The following is a 24,095-nucleotide window of genomic DNA, read 5'->3' on the forward strand; positions in this document are numbered from 1 at the left end:
TCTCAGTGGGATCCAGCTGTAAGAAGTAGGAATTTCTTCCTGCTCAGAGGCACAGACCTTACATCTAGTCACTTGGAATCATGTGTTTACTAGAATACTTACCCAACATTGCTCAGGTCCTTCAGGGCAGGGGCAGGAGTCAGGGAAGGGGCTTAGGGGCTCAGGGCAGGAGGCTGGAGGTGTGAGGGTGGAGGAGTCCGGGAGTTTAGGAAGGGATTCAGAGCTGGGGGATCCCACAGTCACAGGGAAGGGGTGGGAGTTGGGAGATGTGAGGATGTAGGACACAGGGAGTTGGGGTGGATGCTGAGAGGGCATGATGGGGACAGCTTGTGGATGTGTGTGGCAGAGCAAGGGATGGGGATGGCTGGTGGCTGCTCCTCAGGGCCGATCTGGGGCAGCAGTGGCTGTGTGGCGTGCCTGGGGCAGAGGGGACTGCACAGCCTGACCCCCAGCTTCAGTCCATATGGCCCGGCCGCTGGTTGCTCCCTGGGAATGGCTGGGCTGCACAGGGTGGGTTAAATGTTTAGTTTCATTAGTCCTGGGATGTACGCATACCATCTGCAAAAGCCAGAAATTCAAAATGGGAAAATACACAGTAGGATGCCCAAAGGTAAACGTTATCACAATGTTTACCTTAACACATTTTCAAGCCCCCCTTCTAAATGCTGGTATTGAAGAATTCCCCCAAAATAGCTCAACATCCTTTCTGCTCTGTAATAGTTGGGAGCTGTGCCCCCTCTACAATGAATCCATATTTTTGTTCCTCGGTAATTTTTAAGAGTGGCTTGCCATCTAAAATCCATGATAGAAAACAGTTTCATTCGATACATAGAGCAATTGAAAAAGCTGTGAACAAGTTAGAGGTTGATCTCCATCCATCCTGTTAATTTCATTACACAGAGAATATACATTAAAATGAAAACACCCACAGCATGAAAATTATTTGTAGTTTATTTGAAGGCAATCGATACAAACATCATTTGTGCAAGACCAAGGGAACTTGTTTTTTACATACTCAAGAAATGATTTGCTTTCATAGCCGCATTTAAAAAAATAAAAGCCATGCATCACTGTTCCCCACTTCCCCATACCTTTTCAGGTGTTTACCAGTTGATGATCTGGCACAATTCTCTTGAAATCTGTTCCTAGTCCTGCTCCACCATGACACAGTAGACAAAAAGCAACTGAAGACAGGATGTGAAGTCAGGGGACATCTTTCAAGACACAGATGTTTGAACATCAAACAAAATTAGAACAGCCTATTTGGTTTCCTCTCTATTGTTTGATTTTCATTTGTTTTTTAACCCACTATCTCTCTCCACATTATCCTGGGCTGCTGCAACTGTCACAGCACCTAACCTTCTTGTCAGCAAAGCAAACTGATCCCTTTTCTCCAGAGTTAATCAGAAGCTGTTATTTCTGGACAGCACACTCCCCTCAGAAATCCAGCACCTTATTGTTGCAGTGTGCCCAAACCTTCCCAATCTGGGGAAATGGGAGCCCCAAATCTGCTGCTGAGTCTAGGTCTCAGGCATGGTAGCACTATTCACTGCTAGTGCTCTGCAGAACCAGCTCATCAGCCAAGCTTTTGATTCTGAAATAAAGTATCTGCCTAACACATCACATAAATCAGGTGTTCATCTGTTGTTGAACAGCCTTCCTGAAAAGTATTGCTGGTCTGCGAACACCTCCAAGCTTCTGTTCCCCTCTGTTTGCAGGTCCATATCTGAAACAAGTGGCTCTCTACAATCAGATATGGCAGAGTCTATACTGTTAGTCCTGATGGCATGCTTGTTGCTAAAGTCCCAGTCTTGAAAGTCTCCTGTCTGGTTGCATCCATCTTCACTTGGCTGGTCCAGAAGAGCTTGGTATGCTATGTCTGAGAGGGGAAATGTGCGCGGTTCCCAAGGTTGTACACTCTGTGGGAGTGATGTGGAGAGAGAGACAGACAATATGATTGGTACAGAAAAACTAGAGTTAGCAATTACAGGATATGACAATATTCATTCTCCCTACATGCCCAAAAAGATCTCACACTTCAGTTTAAACCTCAAGCTCTTTTCTCTGGAGCAGGCTGCTGGAGTAATGTGGACAATTTCAAAGAGCAAAAGGAAGTCATGCAGCAGAGAACTGATAGGCAAGTTTGCATTTATATGCTTAGTCCCAACGAATCATTTTTCCTGTTGGGATCACAACTTCTTCACTTTTGGGTTCTATTTACCTCCCTTGATCTTTGAGAAAGTTCTTCCACAATCCTAGTGACTTCCAAAGACATTTTAAAAGTGAAATTAGTACCTGTTCTTAGAACAGGATTGGCACCAAAGTAGTAATGAGATTCTTCAATCTCAAATGCCTCATCTGGAAGGATGATGAGAAAGGAATTCAGTCCCTATGGTACACTCAGTCATAAGTGCCGACTCCATGGGTTCTCTAGTCCTGGTGCCTACAGGTGGATAACTGTTTCTTCCATTTCCAAACCACTGACCAACATGACTCGAGACACTTAAACTGAGCTCATTCATTGACAGTGCATCACAAACTAAATCTGATCCTGAGTTTTAAAAAACATCCGGTGGGTGCTAAAGAGCTCTTAACATAGCATTATGTTTAGGTTTATTATGTAGTAGTACATGCAGATTCTATATTACAAAGGGACATATGCACTGGAGTAAGCTTCAACATACATAAATGTGTATGTATATATAATGTTAGGATGTATCTAGACTGGCAAGTTTTTCCGTAAAACTTGCCAGCTGTCTACACTGGCCACTTGAATTTCCGCAAGAACACTGACTTCTTACTGTCTGAAATCAGTGCTTCTTGCGGAAAAACTATGCTGCTCCTGTTCGGGCAAAAGTCCTTTTGCGCAAAAGGGCCAGTGTAGACAGCTCAGATTTGTCTAGATTTTGCGGAAAAGCGTCCGTGCCAATCTAGACGCTCTTTTCCACAAATGCTTTTAACGTAAAACTTTTCCGTTAAAAGCATTTGCGGAAAATCATGCCAGTCTAGATGTAGCCTTAGTGTGATGTCACAAATTTATTTTGACTTTGCTGCAGAATCAGGAAATACTCTTTCAATACAAAGCTTTGCCATCTCCAAAGAAATTCTATGACTGTCACGTGAAACTGAATGCCAGTGCATGGTAAAGAGGTGGAGCAAATCTAAACTAAATTCCAGTGCACTGTAAAGTCAAGAAAATCAGTGGCTAACCATGCCCCCCTGCGACTCCCAAAATCATGTCTCTCTGGTTTACTGCTACCCCCTTTGTTTCCTTATAGGGTTTGTTTGTTTTTTGGTATACGTTCAAAATTGGTCTTTCAAACTGAAAAGAACTTTTAAGTTTTCCAATATTGTAGCCTTGCTGGTAATATATTTTACTGGATAACTATCTGTTGGTGAAAGAATCAAGCTTTTGAGCTCCACAGATTTGAAGAGAAGCTCACCGGTTTCTTTCATTAATAGAAGATGGTCCAATAAAAGATATTACCTCACCTACTAGTCTCTGAAGAACTTTTACAGCAGTTGTGAAGAACTCTCATTCTCAGTGAGTACAAGATGGATTAAACATGTCATGCTTTCAGCCCTGAATATACAAAAGCTGGCCCCCCACAAGCACCAGATCCTGCAGAGCCACAAACGGCAGGGAAGAGGGCTTTACAGGTATGTGTTATCTGGAAACTGTTGTGTGTTTTGAGCTGCTGCTATTCACTGCTTCAGTATTTTGCCAGTTTAACCATAAAGAAACCCCTGGAGTAACGTCTCTCACCTGTATTACTTCATCTAATATTTCTGGGGAGAATTTGGTGTTTTCAGTGCAGGACAGCAGCACTCTGGGCCTGTTCTTCATGGAGAGGGGTTTCAGAATGTTACAAGGTTCAGGGTTGTGAAATCCTTGAGATGAGTGCATGTAGAGTTCATTAAGGAAATTAAATCCAGAATCAGGAGATGCTGGCTGAGGTGTCCACTGACCATCTGCTTTGTTGGAGGACCTAACAAAAACAACACAATTATTGAAGGGCCAATGTTGACAACAATAAATGGCTATAAAACTGGCCATCAGTAAGTTCTGGCTTGCAATCAGACACATTTCTAACCAGCAGAATAGCAAAGTTCTTGAAACAGCTTGTCAAGGGGAGTAGTGAGAGCAAAAAAACCTAACTTTGTGAGCTTGCTTATTTTATGGAGGGGGTGGAATTAGCTTAATAGCATATGGCAATTAACAGTGCAAGTATCTCCAATGGCTGGTTATGGGACTGTAGAGTGGGAGGGCTCTGAGTTACTACAGAGAATTCTTTCCCAGGTGAGTGTCTGGTGGTCTTGCCCACATGCTTAGGGTCTAATTGATCACTATATTTGGGGTCAAGAAGGAATTCCCCCTCCCCCACGTCAGACTTTTTTTTGTCTGCCCTTGCAGTATGGAGCACAGGTCACTTGTGGATTTGAACTAGAGAAAGTGGGGGATTCTCTATAACTTGAAATCTTTAAATCAATATTTGAAGACCAGTAACTCAGCTAGAGGTTATAGGCCTATTCCAAGAGTGGATGGGTGAGATTCTGTTGCTTGCAACGTACAACAGGTCAGACTGATAAGCATGATGGTCATTTCTGGCCTTAAAGTCTGAGAGATAAAGGAATATAACGAGTTAACTAATATGGAAGCCAAATAAAACTAAGCCACTGCTGTGACACTCCCCCCTCCATATTTTTATGGAATTATGTTTTTTAATATTAATATACATAACCTGAATATGCTTTATGCAAAAAAGATCAAGTAACCCATCGTTCAAGAAATTCTTGCTTGCATTCCTTGCTCACAGTGTTATTCAGAAATTGATACCTGCTTCCTCGCTTGTGGGAAACTGCCACTGCCCAGGAATTCCATCGGGCTCGTTCAAGCTCCTCATACTTGGTGTGATGGTTCAAGTATGTCTCATCAGAAGTGTCTTCCAGCTAGGAAAAAGAACAAAGCTAGTTTTCCCTCCAATACTCAAAAGAGGACATTGTCTTCAGGGTGACACTACTGTTTCACCAAGTATAGACAGCAAGACCTACTGGATGATTCTTGAGAAACCACAGTCTCTGTTTCAAAGAAGATTAAACTGCACACAAGGATTCTTCAAAAATAAACTAGATTTAGTGTTCTCATTGGTGGATCAAATGCTGTACACTTCTCAGGTGGAAAACACATAGGAGTGCTATGAAGAGAGATCAGAAAAAATGCTGCTTTGCAAGTTAGAGATTTTTTTCAATGTTTCATTGAAACATTTTATGTATGGTTAAATGTTACTCTTTTTGCTTTAGGTTTGGCTGGTCAAAAAATCACAAAATCTGCTGTACGTGACCTATTATCTTGTATACAGGCAGTCCCCGGGTTACATGGATCCGACTTACATCGGATCCCTACTTACAAATGGGGTGAGGCAACCCCGCACTAGCTGCTTCCCCCCAGCAGACCAGGGAGACGCGAAGCTAGCGCCCCCCCGCCCCCAGCAGACCAGGGAGTCGCGGAGCGGCTTTTCTCAGCAGACACCTCAGCTTGAGAATAAAGGACTGAGGGAAGTGAGGTGTGGGAGAATAAAACTGGAGAAAAGCTCTGGAGAAATGTTTGGCTAGAGTTTCCCCTACAATATGTACCAGTTCCGACTTGCATACAAATTCAACTTAAGAACAAACCTACAGTCCCTATCTTGTAGTAACCCGGGGACTGCCTGTACTTGGATTCTCTGAATGTTCGAAGACCAGACATCTGTCCATGATGTTAATACTATAAGCGTGAATGTATAAATATATATATAAAAGTTTCTTTCATGGAACTACAGAACAACTCACTCTACATGAATTCTGGGAGCTGAGACCTTCCAACATTGACGCCACAATACAATCATATCATCTATGGTTGCTCAGGTAAGAGAGATCTTCCTTTAATCGCAGAATTGGAACCACCATTTTGAATCACTAACCCCATCAATTTCCTAAGCTGCTGAATTTGACATTCATGTTTGAGAATCCAGACAGTAATCTAATACTCAGAGACAGCCTCTCATTGATCATGTGAACAGATGGCAAGAACACAGAGGCCCCACTCAAGGATTTGCTGTGGCTGCTGCTTAGAGGGGAATGACCCAAACAATGCTTTGTTATAACAACTGATGCAGATCAATATCAGGGAGCAGACTCCATCTCCTAGAAACACAGTGAGCACAGCTGATCCTGGCAGTGGCTGTCTGATTGCACTTCCTGATTAGAGGAGAGACAGGGCTAAGCTAGGGATGTACTAGTGTAGTCGATTAACCAATAAGCAAATGGGTATAGGTTAATGCTACAGACTACATGCATTTCCCTCCCTCTCCCCTTGCCAGTAAATTTTTTAGCAGGCCGGTCAGCTGCCCAGCTCAGTTCTGGCTTGTGATGGGTCTGGGACCTACCCCCGCTGCAGGTCTGCATTTAAAGTGTGTTAGGAGCTAGGCAGGCAGAACAGCTTAGTTCTAGCTTGTGCCAGGTCCAGGAGCTCAGCCTCTGCCCTGTCACCCCCCACACTGCTGCCTCTTTATCAGAGGCAATAGCACAGGGTGCTGACAGCTGGTCCATGAGGGGAGCTGGTTTTTAAACTGGCCCCCTTGCGGTCCAGCTCCCGCCTGGCACCCCGGGCTGCTGTCTCTGATACAGAGGCAGTAGCGGGGAGTGGCAGGGTGCTCCTCAGGAGTGGGGCCGGAGCACATTGGCTGCCGCCCCCGCCCCTGGGGACTATAGAATAGTCGACTAATCGATCAGAATTCATGAGGTTACTCGACTATTCAATTAACCAATATTTAACATCCCTAAGCTAAGCTACCACTTGACTCAGCAGAAGCCAGAGCTTGATGGCTGCTCAGTGCATCGCATGCCACAGATGCCTTTGGTCATGCTTCCCCTGAGCCTGCTCCTGCACCCCCCCCATCCTGTCCCTGCCCGTGACAGCTCCAATTCCTGGTTCTTGTGCTGGCCCAGTTTGTGCCAGTTCCTGCTCAGCTTGCTCTTGTGCCTGCCCATCTCAATCCCTGACATTCCCAGCTCCTCTTCCTGATGACTCCAGCACAATTCTGGTATTCAATTTCCATTCCCTGGCTCTGACCTTGGCTTTGCTTTTGACTATGCCCCGGATGCCCCATGACTCATTTTCTGCTCGGCTCTAACCTCCAGGCAGGGCCACCCCCATGGCTCCGACCACCAAGACCAACTGTTAGTGTCTCGGTCCTGTTCCTGAGCATCCTGCAAGAGAAAGACCGAAGATGAAATTCTGCTGTGAGGCTGACCCTCATTAAGGTGTCTGTCTTTCCGAACGAGGTACTGGGCACCTTGAAAAAGCTACAGACACAAAGCTACAGGCCCTGCATACACAGGTCTCCCTATCCAGGGCCCAGGTACTTCAGGAACAGCTCACTTCTTGCTAGCCCTGCTTGCCCTATCTTGGAAAGCCCTTAATTCTGGATCATCAACACAGACTCCAAGTGTTAAAAATGTGCCCTGACAACAGGTACTGGCTATTTTGGCCACCATAAAAAAACCTGGTTATTTACCTGTAACTGTTGTTCTTCAAGATGTGTTGCTCATGTCCATTCGAATTAGGTGTGCGCGCGCTACATGCACAGATTCCGGAGCCTTTTCCCCCCAGAGGTATCCAGCAGGGAGCCCCCTGGAGCGGCACCAGCATAATGGTGAATAAGTACCCCTGCTGGCCCTCCTCTCCCTCAGTTTCTTCTTGCTGGAAAAATTCCGACAAAGGGGAGGTTGGGGGAGGCGGAGAAGGGGGTTGTCGAATGGACATGAGCAACACATCTTGAAGAACAACTATTACAGGTAAGTAACCGTTTTTTCTTCTTTGCGTGCCTGCTCATGTGCATTTGAATTAGGTGACTCCCTAGCCAAAGCCAACAGAGGCAGGGTCGGAGAACACCACAGGTTAAGATAGGGCTGACTGCAATACCGCAGCTCCCAGGGCTGCATCCTCTCTAGTCTGTTGGGTGATCACATAATGCGCTGCAAATGTGTGCACTGATGACCATCTGGCTGCGCTACAGATATCTACTATGGGAACCTGTGCCAGAAAGGCTGTCAAGGGGGCATGCGCCTGAGTGGACTGAGCTGTGGTGTGTGGCGGTACCTTGCCTGCCAAATCATATCATTCCTTGATACGGGACATGATCCAAGACCACAACCATTGTACTGAAACTGGCGTACCTTTCATCCTCTCCGCTATTGAAACAAAAAGTTGAGGTGCTCTATGAAACTCTCTTGTTCTGTGTATGTGAAAAACTAGCGACTGCTTTGCGTCTAACGAATGCAAGGCCCGCTCCCTCGAGGTAGCATGAGGTTTTGGGTAAAACACTGGCAGGTAAATATCCTGCAACATATGGAATGCCAAGACTACTTTAGGGAGGAAGGCTGGGTTGGGCCGTAGACGCACCCTGTCTGTTGAAAAGACCATAATACGGAGGATCAACTGTAAGTGCCCTTAGTTCAGATACCCTCCTCTCTGATGTGATAGCCACTATGAAAGCAACCTTGAGCGTCAGGTGTTAGAGAGCACATGGCTTAGTGAGCAAAAGGTTGAGGTTCCACTGCGGTACCGGTTGCCTGACATGAGGGAATAGTCTGTCCACCCCTTTGAGGAATCTCTTGACCATAGGGTCAGTGTACACTGATCTACCTCCTTCCCCCGGGGGGAAAGGCTGCTATAGCTGCCAGGCGTACCCTAAGGGAAGACGTAGATAGGCCCGACTGACATAGATGCAGGAGGTAGTCCAAAATCAACAGAAAGGATGCTGACGGGCTGCACTCCCTTTCCCGCTGTCCATTCTGAAAAACGTCTCCACTTGGCCGAGTAAGCTGACCTAGTGGAGGGTTTCCTGCTTCCTAGCAAAACCCTCCTAACCCCTTCCAAGCCCATGGTCATTTTTTGTTGCTGTGAAAAGTGAAGAGATCTGCCCGGGGATAACCCCACCTCCAAAAGATGTCCTAACACCTCGCTCTTGAGCAACCGATTGCGAGTGGTGAAAACATGGCTGAGATTGTCCGCCAGGACATTCCTTGCCCCTGGCAGATATGCCGTTTCCACCTGAATGTCGTGGGCTAAGCAGAACTCCCAAAGGAATATGGCTTCTCGGCACGGGAGAGGAGCGAGCTGCATCCTGTCTGTTGATATAAAACATTGCTGCTGTATTGTCCGTTAGTACGGAGACTGCTTTGGGGCTCAGATCGGACAAGAACATCCGGCAGGCCACTCTGACCGCCCTGAGTTCTCTGACATTTATGTGGAGCTGTCGCTCCAATAGTGACCACATACCTTAAGTCCCCTAGGTGAGCTCCCCATCCCATGTCCAATTCGTCAGTGATGAGCTGCACCGTCAGGGTCTGGTTCACAAAGAGCTCGCCCGCACATACTACCCCTCCCCTTGCGTCCACCACTCGAGGGACTGGGTAACATCTTGAGGATTGTGTCCCATGGTGCCCATGCCTGACTGAACACTCGGGCAAGCCACGACTGCAGTGGCCTGAGCCTCAGCCTGGCGTGTTGCACCACGTAGGTACAGGCTGCCATGTGTCCTAGTAGCCTCATGCAATTTCTTCCTCTTGTGATTGGAGATGCCACCAGGCCCCATATAATGGTGCTGATGGCCATAAACCTGGCCCTGGGGAGAGAGGCCATGCCCTTTGTTGAGTCTAATCAGGCCCCCACGAACTTTATAGCTTGAGTGGGTATGAAGGTGGACTTCTCCTTGTTTATCAGTAGACCCAGGATGCCAAAAGGAGCCCTGATAAAGTTTATATGTTCCTGCACCTGTTCCTTTGAATCCCCCCGATGAGCCAATCATTCAGGTAGGGGAATACCTGGACTCTGCAGGGGCCACAGCAGCCATGCACTTTGTGAACACTCTTGGTGCCGTGGACAGACCAAAGGGAGGGACGGCAACCTAGAAGTGTTCCCACCCCACCATAAATCTGAGGTATCTTCTGTGGGTGGCCCTCATCGAGATATGAAATGTGTGTCCTTTAGGTCAAGGGCAGCGTACCAGTCCCCCAATTCCAGGGAGGGAATAATACTTGCCAAGGTGACCATCTTGAACTTTGCCTTTCTTACAAAGGTGTTGAGATCTCTCAAGTCCAAAATAGGTCTGAGGCCTCCCTTTGCCTTGGAGATAAGGAAATACCGGGAGTAAAAAACCCTTCCCTTGAAGTCTGGAGGAACCCATTCCACCGCCCCCTACTGAAGAAGTGAACGTACTTCCTGATTCAATAGGATCTTGAGAAGGGTCCCTGAAGAGGGATGGGAAAGGAGGAGTTTGGGGGGGAGAGGAGGGAGGAGAGAAGAGGTGAATGGGAAAGAGTACCCAATTGTCACCAGGTCAAGAACCCACTTGTTGGTCATAATCCGGGCCCAAGCCTGATAGAAATGGGATAGTCTGTTTCCAAAGGGGTGCGTGCGTTTATGATGGGAACTGGTACTCTGCCCTCAGGTGCACCCTCAAAACGAGGACTTGGGTTGCTGGGGAGGAGGTGGCCCTCCACTCCTCTCAGTGTCAGAGCGAGACCTTCGTTGCCTACTGTGCCCATTAGCGTTGTTATTGCACACATTGCAAGGCCGGCGCCTGGTTTGGTTGGGTCTGAACCTGTTAAGGAGATTTCCCTTGGGGCTTTGGGTTGTATGACCTGCACTGCGTGGCCACGGTGTGGATACCCAAGGATCTCAGCGTGGCCCTAGAGTCTTTTAGGCTGTGTAACCTGGTGTCAGTTTGAGAGAACAGGTCCTTTCCCTCAAATGGCAAATCTTGAAGAGTGTTCTGCACTTCCGGGGGTATCCCAGAGACCTGTAACCAGGCCCCATGCCACACTACAACCCCCGTGGCCACTGTACGCACTGCTGAGTCCACCGCATCCAGTGCGGCTGGCAATGCTGTACGAGAGATGGACCTACCCTCTTCTGTCAGCACTATGAATTCCTGTCTAGAATCCTGAGGCACCTTGAATTTGTCTACTGCTGTCCAGGTATTGTACGCATACCTGCTTAACACTGCCTGCTGGTTGGCAATGTGCAGCCGCAGGCCCCCCGTAGCGAATGCCTTTCTACTAAGCAGGTCCAGCCTCTTCAGCTCCCTGCTTTTGGGTGTAGGACCTGGTGGGCCCTGCCTCTCTTTTTGTCCTGCTGCCTGAACCACCAGTGAGCCCGGAACCAGGTGGGAATATAAATGTTCATGTCCAGTTTGGGGGACGAAGTAACACCTTTCTACCCCCTTCTGAGCGAGTGGGACAGAAGCTGGCGTTTGCCACAGATTGGCAGAGATCTGAGCCACCGTTTTATTCAGCAGCAGCGCCCGTTTTGGTGGTGCATCGGAGAACAAAATATCAACCCTGGGGTCCGAGTCCTCATTTACCACCTCCGCCTATACCCCCCGATTTGCTGCCAGGAGTCGCAACAGATCTTGGTGGGCTCTAGCATCCATGGATGGCATGGGTGAAGCTGGGTCAGCTAGGGCTTCATCGAAAGACGAGGATTCTCTCAGTGTCAGCTGGTCCTGAGGTGGCTCTGTCACCTGGGAGGGTTAGCTGTGCCCGCGGCTGGTCATGGGCCTCCAATCCCTCACCTTGTGTGACAGGATGCAGCAAATCCCTCTGTGGGCTGCCTTTGTATTCCAAGGCAGGGGCCCTGGACATGGAGGTCGCCGACAGAGTCCCCTGGGATCTAAATGCTCCAGATCTCTGGGAGGATGGCAGTGAGCCTTGCATTTGATGATAGGCCCATGGGGTCCAGAAGGGCCATTGTGGATGCATCTACAGTGGCCATGTCTGGTGTGGCTGGTACTCCCGGTGCTGGGAGCATTGCCGCGAACAGGAGCCGTACTGGGAGCATCTGCACGATGAAGCTCCTGACCACACCGACTCTGCATCGGATTCTGACGAGTAGTCCGACGCAGACCAAGGGGGTCTGTCAAAGGCGCCTGAGACAGATGCCGGAGTCGGTGCCTGGCCATAGACTCCAGCTTTCCACGGTGCACTGGAGGAGGAGGCGGCCTCATCAAGGTAGGCAGCAAAGGGGCAGGTTCGCTGTGCGATAGTGTAATCATAAGCAGTGCACTCTTCCTGAGCTCGTGCAGCAGCCGCCTCGATGCTGATAAGGACACTTCCGTCACCGTCTGAAGCAATGGTGCCAACATGGATACCGGTGCTGATGTGTATACCGGTGTCGACTGGGTCCCCAGTATCAAGGAGTTTCCCAGTGCTGATCAGGCACCCGGTGAAAAAGCCACATGGCCTGTCTGACCCAAGTGTCTGACGTGGTGTGCTGACGTATCTGGAGCTGGGGATGGCACCAGTGAGGCAGTCAGCTCATTCGATGCCAAGAAGGAGCTGATAGTCTCAGAGGCGGATGGTCTGTCCACATGTAAAGCCCCTTCTGGACCCGGGCTTCTTATCTGCATCGAATCCAGTCGGTGTCTAGAGGGGCCTGGGATGTCACGGTGGCGAGGTGAGGCTCCTGCCGGGGTATGGGTCCGGTGTCGACTCCCGTGCCCCTTCCTCTCCAGAGATCTCCACCTAGTCTGCCTCTTCTTCTTCGGTGTGGGAGACTGGGATCTATGCCTCGGCACCGCAACTTTCTTCTGTGCTGTGGTATGTACTGGTGCCGCTGAAGGTTCACGCAGACGCCAGTGCGCTCCACATCGCCGGTGTGCGGTCCAGTGCCGGATGAAGCACGGACTCCATAAGGAGCAGCTTCAAACGAGAATCTCTTTCCCTATTCGTATGGGGTTTAAAAGCCTTGCAGATTTTACAGGATTCTGTAAGATGGCTCTCCTCCAGACACTTTAGACAGGAGTCTTGAGGGTCCCCACAGGGCATAGGCTTTGAGCAGGCTATGCACGGCTTGAACCTGTGCGGACCTGGCATCACCCTCCCCCAAAGGGGAGAGTAACGTCGCAGAACAGGAATGTTCTACTAGCTATCAACTATTTACACTACAAAGGAAAACTACTAAGGTAACTATTTACACACTGGGTTTGCTAAGTCAGAAGACAAATGCTCCAGCTACCAACCCGGGCAGTAAGAAAGAACTGACAGAGGGGAGGGCCAGCAGGGGTATTTATTCATCATTTTGCTGGCGCCACTTTAGGGGGCTGCTTGCTAGATACCACTGGGGAAAAAAGGCTCCGGAATCCATGCACGCGGCGTGCGCACAACTAACTCGAATGCACATGAGCAAGCACTCGAAGAACTACTCAAGACATTGAGGTACAAAATTTCTCGTGGCCAAAAGTGAGCACTGATGTGAAAAAATACATTGACTTCTGTGACTTGTTCTGTCAAAGACAGAGTCTACATGTTAAGGTGCTTGGACTTCGCCAGCTTCTGCAACCCCATCCTGAGGCTTGTCCATGGTCTCAAAGACATCTTACAGAGCTCTCTATCTCCCAAGTTGCACCGTCATTCTTGGCAGCTGTTGAGCTATTACAGAGACAGTGCATTTTATTTTTTTTTAAACTCTCCCCTAACCATATTTTTGGTTCCATGGATTGCCAGTTGTAATAGTGTCTAATTGGAGCCCGTATTCGCTTCCTAATTCTGATAAACTCTATAAAATCCTAGGAATCAAATTCTTTTCCTCCTCAACCTACCATCCGTAGATCACTTAGCAGGTACATCAAAACTTCAAGTAATGATTTTGATGCTTCCTATAACTATTTCCAAGATGGCTGGTCACTCTCCTGCTATATGCTGAATTTGTTTACAATACCTCTATTAATGCCTACATCCACAAGAGTCCATTTTTTGGCTAATTATGGCTTTCCGTCTCATTTTTCTCTAGCTGCAGACTTGCAAGTTCTAGTTGGGATATACCTTGTTACCCACCATCATCAAGTTAATTAGGAAATTATGGAGCATCTGGAAGCTACCAAACCCAACTTATGTCATGCTGACCAAGATCACCAAGCGCTTGCGCTCTCTCATTCATATTTTATTTATATATCTAATCTATATCTATATCTATATCTATATCTATATATATAGGTAAATAATGTCTGGCCGTCTGCTAGACATCTCAAATACTCCTGCCCATCTGACAAATTAGATCATCAATGCTCGCATCCATTCATGATTGCTGAACAAATGAACTCTAATCCAGCGGTCTGAAACCTGTAAAGTCCCTCCAGTTTGTCATGTATCCCTTCTGAAGTCCTACTCCCCCCCCCAAAAAAAATCCGACTCTGCTCCATGGTCCACTCACATGAAGGTCCAGGGTTAAGAAAAATATGAAGGGCTAGAAATCCTAGAATTTAAATTAATCTAAGATCAGTTTTAAAACTGGGTAGACTGGGAGGGTTATGGTCTTGGAAACCAGAAGGGAATGTCTATACTCTAGGACGCATCCATGTTTTTCACCAGAAGAACCTAGAAAAATTGCGCCATAAGGCCCCTAGAATACACCTTCAGGGTTGGGGACAGGTGCTGTCAAGGGAGCCAGCCACAAAAGGATCAGGCTCCTAGTAACACATTGGGAACAGTTGATCCTGGCAGGGGCTACTTAATTGACTATACTTCCTGATTGATGAAGGGATAGGACTAACCTACCTGACCAAATGAAGCCAGAACTCCTGGGCTACTCAACACATCCTACTCAACAGCTACATTTAACTCTGCTTCCTATATAATGTGCCTACTGCTACATCCAATCTGCTCATGAGCCTGCTCCAGTTCTTGCTTCTGCCAGCCTGCTCCAGGTTCCTACTCTACTCTGTCCCTGACATTCCTTGCTCTCACCCTGGCTTCAGTTACCAATTGCATCTCTAGCTCACCCTTTGGTTTTGGTCTCAACTATGTACCTGGGAAACCATGGCCTGGATTCATGGCTCAGTAGGCATGACCATCCACATGCCAGTTGTGTTCCTGACAGAGGCACTCTTTGATCCTCATGCATATACTGGCTGTTCACTAAAACTGCAAGCTGTGGCTAAATGTTTGCTACAGACTTGGCTTAGTAAAGCCTGCAGACTTAGCAGTTCATACTCAATCTTTACTTCTTCTAATTACACAAAATGCAGGACATTTTTAGGATGCCTGTTGCTTCTGAAGACATTTATCATTTGTCAACAGTGCTTGAAACCAGAAACAGTTTGACAAAGTAGATTTTGTCTCACCTCACAGTCCATTTCATCCAGTGGCTCCACTTCTTCAGGCTCTACCACTCTCCAGCTGCAGGAAAGAACACTCAAAATCAGAATAATTCTGCACTCACTGCCACGTCACCCTCCTGGCCAAGACCTAAGGCCAAGACCTGGCCTCACAGTTACTTCCCCATAGCTGCTGGACACTAAACCAAAAGTGATTAAACTTTACTAGCAAAGCTTCCCAGGACAGACATACAAATAAAAGCACCATACCACTTACTTTGCAGAGCTCTTAGAAACCACAGATTTATATTTATCATGTATTTACCCACCAGCAATATGACAATAGAAGCCTAATAAAATTTAAATCTCACTGATCCCTGTTTTGACAGGCAATGAGGGAAGGCAAAAACAGTAGGACTCATGAAAGCAAATCACCACCAAGTGTGGAACTAATGACCATCTCATCAATTATGACCAATGACTTGCTCATTAACTTTTACATTAACAACTTGTCTGTATTTTTTCTACTTAGATTGCAAGGGGCAGGGATCTCTCATTACAGATTGGAAGTGCAGAGAACACCAATGCTCAATAAATACTAAAAATAATCAGCCCCAGAAAATAGGATGTGCAGAAAATGCATGAAGTATGCACAGCTCTTCCAGCAGTCCTCACTCCTGACTTCTAGCAGTATCTCTGGCATTTCAATCTCTCAGAAACTGGGAATTACTCTCTTGAAGCATTCACAGTTCAAAGCCCTTTGCCTCATCTGCCAATATCCCACCAACACGTGCCAACAACTGAAGAAACTAGTTTTCTTTGCTAATCTTTTGCATGTTTGGGAATTTTTCAGCCATAAACTGGGAAGCATTTCCCCAGAGAACACACGACTCATGTGTTAGCTGGTCAGTGTGCAACGCTGGCAGACAGCAAATGGTAGGAATGAATGGTCAGTTTTCATAATGGAGAGAAATAACAAGTGGTGTCCCCCAAGGCTCCGTCCTGGGACCAATGCTATTTAACCTACTTATAAAGGATCTGGTGACAGGGGTAAATAGTGAGGTGGCAAAATTTGCAGATGATACTAAACTGCTCAAGATAGGTAAGAGTTTCAAAAGGATCTCACAAAACTAGGTGCTTGGGCCACAAAATGACACATGAATTTTAATGTTGATAAATGCAAAGTGATGCACATTGGAAAAAATAATCCCAATTACACATACAAAATGATGGGGACTAATTTAGCTATACCCACTCAAAAGAGAGATCTTAGAGTCGTTATGGATAGTTCTCTGAAAACATCCACTTGATGTACAGTGGCAGTCAAAATATTAGGAAAGTCTGCCGAATGTTAGGAATCATTAAAAAAGTGACAGAATATCTTATTGCCTCTATATAAATCCGTGGTATGACCACATCTTGAATACTGGGTTCAGATGCGGTCACCTCATCTCACAAAAGATCTATTGGCACTGGAAAAGGTTCAGAAAAGGGCAACAAAAATGATTAGGAGTTTGGAATGGGTCCCATATGAAGAGAGATTAAAAAGACTGACTTTTCAGCTTCAAAAAGAGGAGACTAAAGGGGGATATGATAGAGAGCTATAAAATTATAACAGGTATGGAGAAAGTGAGTAAGGAAAAGTTATTTACTTGTTCCCATAACTAGGGGTCACTAAATGAAATTAAAAGGTAGCAGGTTTAAAACAAACGAAAGGAGGTTTTTCTTCACTCAGTGCACAGTCAACCTATGGAACTCCTTGCCAGAGGATGTAGTGAAGACCAGGAGTTAACAGGGTTCAAAAAAGAACTAGATACATTTATGGAGGATAGGTCCATCCATACTTCTTAGCCAGAATGGGTAGGAATGGTGTCCCTAACCTCCGTTCGTCAGGGGCTGGAAATGGATGACAGGACAGGGATTACTTGATCACCTGTTGTCCGGGGCATCTGGCATTGACCACTATTGGGAGACAGGATACTGGGCTAGATGGACCCTTGGTCTGACCCAGTATGGCTGTTTTTATGGCAGCAAGTGGTGGGAGAGGGTGGGAGTTGGTGCCCATGAGGAGCTGGCTTTAAGTAGGCTCCCCACAAGCACCAGATCTGCCTCTCCCTCCCCCCCCACAACACTGCTGCCTCTGATAAGAGAGGCAGCAGTGCTGGGGGGGAGGGGGCAGGCTGGAGCCGGTGCTGGGGGAGCTAACTTAAAAGCCAGTTCCTTTCAGCACCAGCTGTGATGCCCCCCCCTGCTGCTCCCTCTATTGGAGGGGGATTGGGGAGTCTGCTGCAAAGCAGCCTGTTTGCAGTGGCCTGGGCTCACCACAGACAGAGGCTTGTCTGCAGCAGCAGTCCCTGTCTACGGGGGGCTTTAACCCCCCCCCCCCGACAGACAGGGGCTGCTGCCACCCTGTGCTGCCGCCTCTGTATCAGAGGCAGCAGTGTGGAGCAGCAGGCAGCCAGTCACTGTGCCTTGACCCCGATCGTTCAGATTGGGATGCCCCCCTCAGCAGATCTGCAACAGTAGGCTGGGGATCTACTCCTTAAGCTGTGCAAACGAAATTGGGGCCTGAAGCAGGACCAAGAACTAATGTATCTATGGTGTCCTGAAGACCCTGCCTAAAACATGCATCTCGGTGCCCACTATCTGCGAGTAACAATGACAACTGCGGCCCACAAGGCAGTCACACGATCCAAGTCAGGGCGGGAGTTTCAGTGTTGCTAGTTCCACAAGTAGATGCCTGCCTATGTAGCTCTGTGATGGACCACCGGTGATTGGCGTCAATCCCGTTCTCAGCAGCTCAGGGATCTCTGCAGGCTCCCAGTTTCCAAGGCATGTCGATTTCATGCTGATGCATGTGCATGGGAAGTTCCCCTGGAGAATGGTGCTGGTGGGGCGGGGACCTGAGCATCGGTCCCAACATGAGTTTACCCTTAGATTGGGGGACTACTAAGGCCCATGTGTGCAGCACTGATAATACCAGAATGTCCTGGGTTGCTTGCAGGGCTGCAGGCGTCGAGGGTAGGGATGTAAAAAGTTAACTGGTTATCCAGTAAGTATTAGACTAACTGCAATGAGTACTAGATAACCAATTGGATGGCCAACTGTGCCAGGCTTGAGAAGCCCTGGCTGAGTCTGGACGGCTGTGCCTGTGTTGGATCCCTGGCCAGGCAGGAGAGGCCCAGTTGGTCACACAGAATTCTAGCCCCACCTGGATGGGCTGGCAAAATCCCTGCCCCAGCTGTGCTGGAGTGGCCTGGGTGGTGAGGTGGGACCCTGGGCAGGCCAGCGAAATCCCAGTCCCAGCTGAGTCAGAGTGGTCCGGAGTGATCCCGGCCCTGCCAGGGTGGGCTAGAGGGATCCTGGCCTTGCAGAAGTAACCTAGGTGGCCAGGGTCAGGCGGGGTCCCTGCCGCTCTGGGCCATCGGGCAGGACCCGCTTAGCAGCAGTTAACCGGTTAAACAGTATGACTTTATCCCTTTAACTGTTTTAAGTTATTTACATTCCTAGTTGAGAGGACCTTCCATCTGGGAGCGTTCTCGCTGGTGTCCAGAGTGGAAGGCCTCGCAGAGGGAGAGCTACACTGCTCAACCTGAGCCAGTGCTGGAGACCCTGACAGAAGTAGAGTGACCCATCACAGATCGCGGCTCTCCTCCAGCCCTTCCTTTCCCTCTGTGGGAAGTAGACCTGCCTCTCCATCTTCTGGGCCCTACTGGAAGGAGCCAAAGAGGGAACCAGAGCTGGCTGGAAAATGGCACTAGCAGGACACTGATGTAGCAGTGCCTGGAGCGGAGTCTGGCTGTTGCTGAGGTGCCGGAGCCAACGTGGACTCCATGAAACGACCCGGAGGCCAATATCTCTTTCCTGTTTAGTCCAGGGCTTGAAAAATTTATAGATGCTATAGCTCCCAGACACTACAGGCAGCTGGCGTGAGGGTCACTGATGGGCATGGTATGCTTGCAGTGGTCACATGCCTTAAAAATAACCTAAAGTCTAACTCAGTGGTACCCAACCTTTAGGGGATGCCGGGCACCCGGGGGCAGAGCCACTCACGTGTTGCGCTCACGCCCAGGGGCTGGGCCGCGCACGTGCCCAGGCGTGGGACCATCCATACGCCTCGTGCCCAGTGCCGGCACCACCCATGCGCTGCACTCCCGGGGCCTGTCCTGTGCCACATGCCCAGGGGTGGGGCTGTCCATATGCCACATGCCCGGGGCTGGAACAGCCCATGCACTGCATGCCTGGGACCGGCACCACTCCTGTGCCGCGTGTCCAGAAGCCGGCAGCGCCCATGTGCTGCACACCTGGGGCCGGTGCTGCTCCTGTGCCATGTGCCTGGGAGGGGGAGAGGGGGAAGACGCCCATACACCGCACGCCCAGAAGCTGGCAGTGCCCATGCACCACACGTCCAGGGGCGGGGCCGGCCCGGCCCGATCTCTCGGCAGGCGCATAGAAATGGCCCGGCGGGCACCACGTTGGGGACCACTGGTGTAACTACACTAAAAAGCGACTAAGGGGTGAGAACTTTGTAGAACTTTTTACACAAGGAAAAGCTGCTAGGCAGATAATTTCCAACAACGCTCACACTAGGCAACAGAAGGCTCCAGCACTGTCACTGGTGGCAAGAAGGAACTGAGGGTGGATGGAGCATGTGGCATCCCTTATACCACGCCATAGAGGCACTACTTCAGGGGTCAACCGAGGTGCTCCCCTATGGGTACAGCTAAGGGAAAAACTTCTGGCACTGGTGCACGTGGCGAGCGCACACACCTAAGGTGGAATGGACACGAGCAAGTACTTGAAGAAAAAAAGTGTTACCTTTTCACAGCCAAAATAACATCACTGTATGCGGAACATACAGATTTGTTACTATTTTCCAATCAGTAGATACCTTGGTGTTAGAATCTCTTTGTACTGCAATTTCTCCACTCGAGTAGCTGCTGCCATCGACACTGGGATCACAATATTATTGATGTCATAGGAACATTCCACTTTTCTTTTCTTAGAAGACAGCTGAAATCACACGGAGAGTGGAATGGAACAAAATCCAGAGCATTAGTGTCAACACAAAAGAACTTCCAAATCATATAATGGAAAAAGTAGCTTCCACGGAACCACATTCAGGCTACGTCTACATCGTTGCGCAAGATATGCAAATGAGGTATGTCAATGAATATCGCCACGCACGCCTCATTTGCATACCTAATGAAACACCATTTTTGTGCAAGGGGCTTTTGCACAAGAAGGAGCTGTCTACACTGCTCCTTCCTGCACAAAAGGCCCCTCTTGCGCAGGAGCCGTTCTTCCTGAAAATAAGCGACAGAATGGCTCTTGCACAAAAGCCCTTTTCACAAAATGGCAGCTCATTAGGTATGCAAATGAGGCACAGTGATATTCATCAACACACCTCATTTGCATACCGTCTTGTGCAACAATGTGCAGTGTAGACTTAGCCTCTGTGTTTAGAGTAGAGTGTAAGCAGGATTCCTTGTTTTTTTCCCCTCACCCAGTTCCTCCACCAACCTGCTGTGATAGTCGGGCCACATCAAGCAAACCCCACAGCTCAATTTATTCTTCTCTAAAGTAGGTATATTCACCCATCTTACATTGGTTTTGTCAATAATATTTGTAAAGTATTTTACGATCACATAGGCAAACAAAGTATTATTGATTATTCAATTATTCTCAGCTAAGCACATCTCCGCCCTCGACTGGAATATGAGCTTCAGTCTTGAGTTTTCCCTCTACTTGTAAATCAGGTTTTTGGAAGTCCCCACACCTCAGCATGCAACAAATGACCTCTTAGTTCTAAGAGGTAAAAAGCTCAAACAGAGACTGAGGGTGTGTCCTAAGAGTAAAAAGAACTGCCAACAGCCTTGAGTCTCAGAGCTTGGGTAAACTGACTCATGCTACCGGGCTAAAAGTAGTACTGTAGATATTTCAAATTGGGCAGGTACTTCAGCTCTGAGGCTGTCTTCTCTCACTTGTTTTCAAAGCCTGAGCTCCAGCCTGGGTCAGCTGATGTGAACTCTGAGACTCACTGCTGCAGTTTGGTGCAATATTGGCATATTTTAATTCAGTAGCAGCCAAAAGTTAGGTGCTTGGATGTCGGAGTGATGAGTAAGTGTAAAAACCTTGACACATGGATGGGAAGACATTTTCATAATAACCAAATTCTAAAGGATCAGGACGCTTCTGAAGAGATTTTGCCATTTTAGAGCCGGCCAAGGCTACCAGGTCCAAATTCCAACTTCACCCCTAGACAACTGCAGCTGGATGGAGACTTAGGCAACATCCCCTCTGACATTTCCACTGAAGTCAATGTCAGTAGACTCTGCGGGAGTTCTCAAAGAAGAATAGTCTACAAATACATTGGATATAGCAGTGAAGCACAAGATGGATCTGGAGTGGTCAACATAGGATGGAGATGGGCCAGCCCCACTGAAGCTATCTGGGCAACAGGAAAGCAGTTCAGCTTTGGTACTGCTTCATCTGCTTCGGTCAGTCAAGCTTAAAACAGCTGCCCATTGGTCACAAATAGCGGGGGGGGGGGGGCGGGGGGGGGGGGGGGGGAGAGACTGGACGAAGATGCAGGGCAAGAGAGAGCAATAAATGTAATCAGTCATTTCAAAGTCTCCTCCCAGCACTCACTCCATATCCACAGAGGCCTGTACAAGAGCCAGTCAATGTTTAACATACATGAGCTTGTGGAAATGATCAAGGTAAGAGGTAGCACTTCCCTCTCTGCAAAATGGTCAAGCAAATACTAAAAACAATTTCCTGTTGATATTTTTGCTTCATTTAGAGCAGTCCAAAACAATTCAGTTCTCTCCCACTAATTAGTAACCAAACAGTGAGTCATGGAGCTCACACAGGGCTTCATTTATGCATAGGGCTTAGAGAATCACAAAAGTGAAGGGCTGGAAAGAAAAAGTCTATTGCACTGTGGCCAGCCCAATTAAACCTAGACCATCTCTAAGGCTACAACATAGCCAAGGAGGTCATGTCAGTCACAAATTCTGTGACTTTACCAGACTTCTGAGACATCTTTGGCTTTAATTGTCAGGGGCTAAAGTGGGGCTATGGCCATGCTGCACCCAGGGAACTGCAGCTGGAGCCATGTGTCCCTGCCCTGCAGTAGGGACTGCAGCCATGTATCCCTGCCCCGTGGCCACATGCCCTTGCTCCACAGCTTATGACGGAAGCTGCAGCCAGGGAAGCATGCTCCTACCCCACAGCGGGGGCTGTGGACCCTCCTTGTGGGATCTGGGACATGCCCCATCCTTTTCTCCACCCACCAGGGCTGTGTGTTTGTGGCTGGAGCTGCATATCCATGCCCATGCCCTGCACTAACCCCAGAGCAGGAGGCTGAACCCTCCACCAATGGCAAGAAGTCCCACATATCACTCCTTCCCCATTTCCTCTCCCCATGGGATTCCAGCTGTTATTCTTGTCCCTGTACCTGGCCCTGCCACAGCCCTAATTTTAATAGTCACAAACCAATCAAAAAATAACCGACAAAATCTTAGCCTTACTCTCTGACTGGTGTTTCTTCAATCTGTTATTAAAAAAACTCCAATTGTGGGGGTTCCACAATGTCCCTTAGAAGCCTATTCCAAACCCTTTGAGTTCGGCCCTTAACATATTTCAAGATTGTTATCAGGTCCTGGCTTAGTTTGCTTTTCTCAAGACTAAACATGCCTCTTAACCTTTCCTCATAGGTCAGGCTTTCTAAGTCTTATTTTTATTGCTCTCCTCTGGACCCTCCAATTTGTTCATGTCTTTTTTTTTTTTTTTTTTTTAACATGTGGCACCCAGACCTGGACACAATACTGAAGCTGAAGCTCACCAATGCGGAGTAGGGCAAGACAGTTACTTCCTGTATCTTACACACAAGACTTACGCTAATACACCACAGAATCATCACTCTCAACAATACTACCACCTGGCCAGTCATTTCCCAAATTGTAGCTGGTCATTCAATGTTTCCTTCCAAGTGATATGCTTAGTATCAAATTTACAGACCACCTACACTGGCCCTGGTGGTAGTAAAGCAAACACCTTGGCTGCTTTAGGTGATGGCTCGGACAGATGAAGCAAGTAGTTGCTATTGGCTGTTTAATACCAAGATCTTTTTAATAAAGGCATTTCCAGACTGTCACTGTAGCCTATTGGCAGGCAAAGACTCCCATCCTATAGCTTTGGCACAGGTGTCCACTCTGATCTGAACATCCACTGACAATGTCCTATAATGCAGATATTTGCCTGCTCCACTAAAACATTGCTCCCTTTTGTAGGCTGTTTGGCACAGATGATGTTCTGACTCACCATTGTTGAATTATCAGCAGAAGGGCACTGGCTGGAAGAGGACGCTGGAGGAGTTTCGAGATACAAAGATGGTAGGTGGTGTATCAAAGGACTATGTTTCTGTGTCTCAGAACTAGAAGCAAGCAAGCTGTGACTGTCTGTTCCTTTAAACTGACTTTCCTCTTTAAACAATGAACCTGTTAATAAAGAACATGAACAGAGAACCCAAGTAAAGGTAGAGTAATCCAGTCATACACCTCACTGATGCTCCTATCTGTCAGACCACGGAGCCAAGCTAGGGAATACAGTCTGTATTGTGGAACAAATGCTAAAACCAAGGAGAATGGAGTCAAATGTACAAGTCAGAACCTCGAGTGAAATATCAGCACTGCACAGAACTGAACATATTACCCGTGAAATGTATTTTTATTGGTTGTTTATGATGAACATAACTCAAAAAAACTAGACTCCACTCCAGTATGTCCAAAATGTGGCCACCAAAAGTCTTCCCCATCACATCAGCCCCATCTCTGTATCATTCCCTCCTGTGTATCACATTTAAGGGAAGAATAAATGATGTTAAAACTAAACTCCTGTACAATACCATTCTGATCCACATCTCAGACCTTCTCCCTAACTATATCTCCCCTA

The 24,095-nt window shown here is 47.7% G+C and overlaps 1 protein-coding gene across 3 annotated transcripts in view; it reads right to left on the reverse strand.

Annotated features, from left to right (window-relative positions):
• Nucleotides 1-933: 933 nt before the first annotated feature.
• LOC102460602 (KAT8 regulatory NSL complex subunit 1-like) overlaps nt 934-24,095 on the reverse strand; it is an 80,886-nt gene continuing 57,724 nt past the window's right edge. For 2 of the 3 annotated variants that reach the window (XM_075923044.1, XM_006127797.2), the window contains exons 8-14: nt 23,466-23,641; nt 20,029-20,150; nt 15,165-15,219; nt 7,174-7,248; nt 4,838-4,950; nt 3,767-3,989; nt 934-1,919 (exon numbers count right to left, since the gene is read on the reverse strand). In XM_075923044.1, the coding sequence (XP_075779159.1) occupies nt 1,638-1,919; nt 3,767-3,989; nt 4,838-4,950; nt 7,174-7,248; nt 15,165-15,219; nt 20,029-20,150; nt 23,466-23,641 (1,046 nt within the window). In that variant the 3' untranslated portion in view covers nt 934-1,637. The remainder of the gene's footprint in view (nt 1,920-3,766; nt 3,990-4,837; nt 4,951-7,173; nt 7,249-15,164; nt 15,220-20,028; nt 20,151-23,465; nt 23,642-24,095) is intronic. The other variant, XM_075923045.1, reaches the window with a different exon arrangement.

Source organism: Pelodiscus sinensis, chromosome 2 (genome assembly GCF_049634645.1).
Source record: "Pelodiscus sinensis isolate JC-2024 chromosome 2, ASM4963464v1, whole genome shotgun sequence".
Lineage (NCBI taxonomy): Eukaryota > Metazoa > Chordata > Testudines > Trionychidae > Pelodiscus > Pelodiscus sinensis.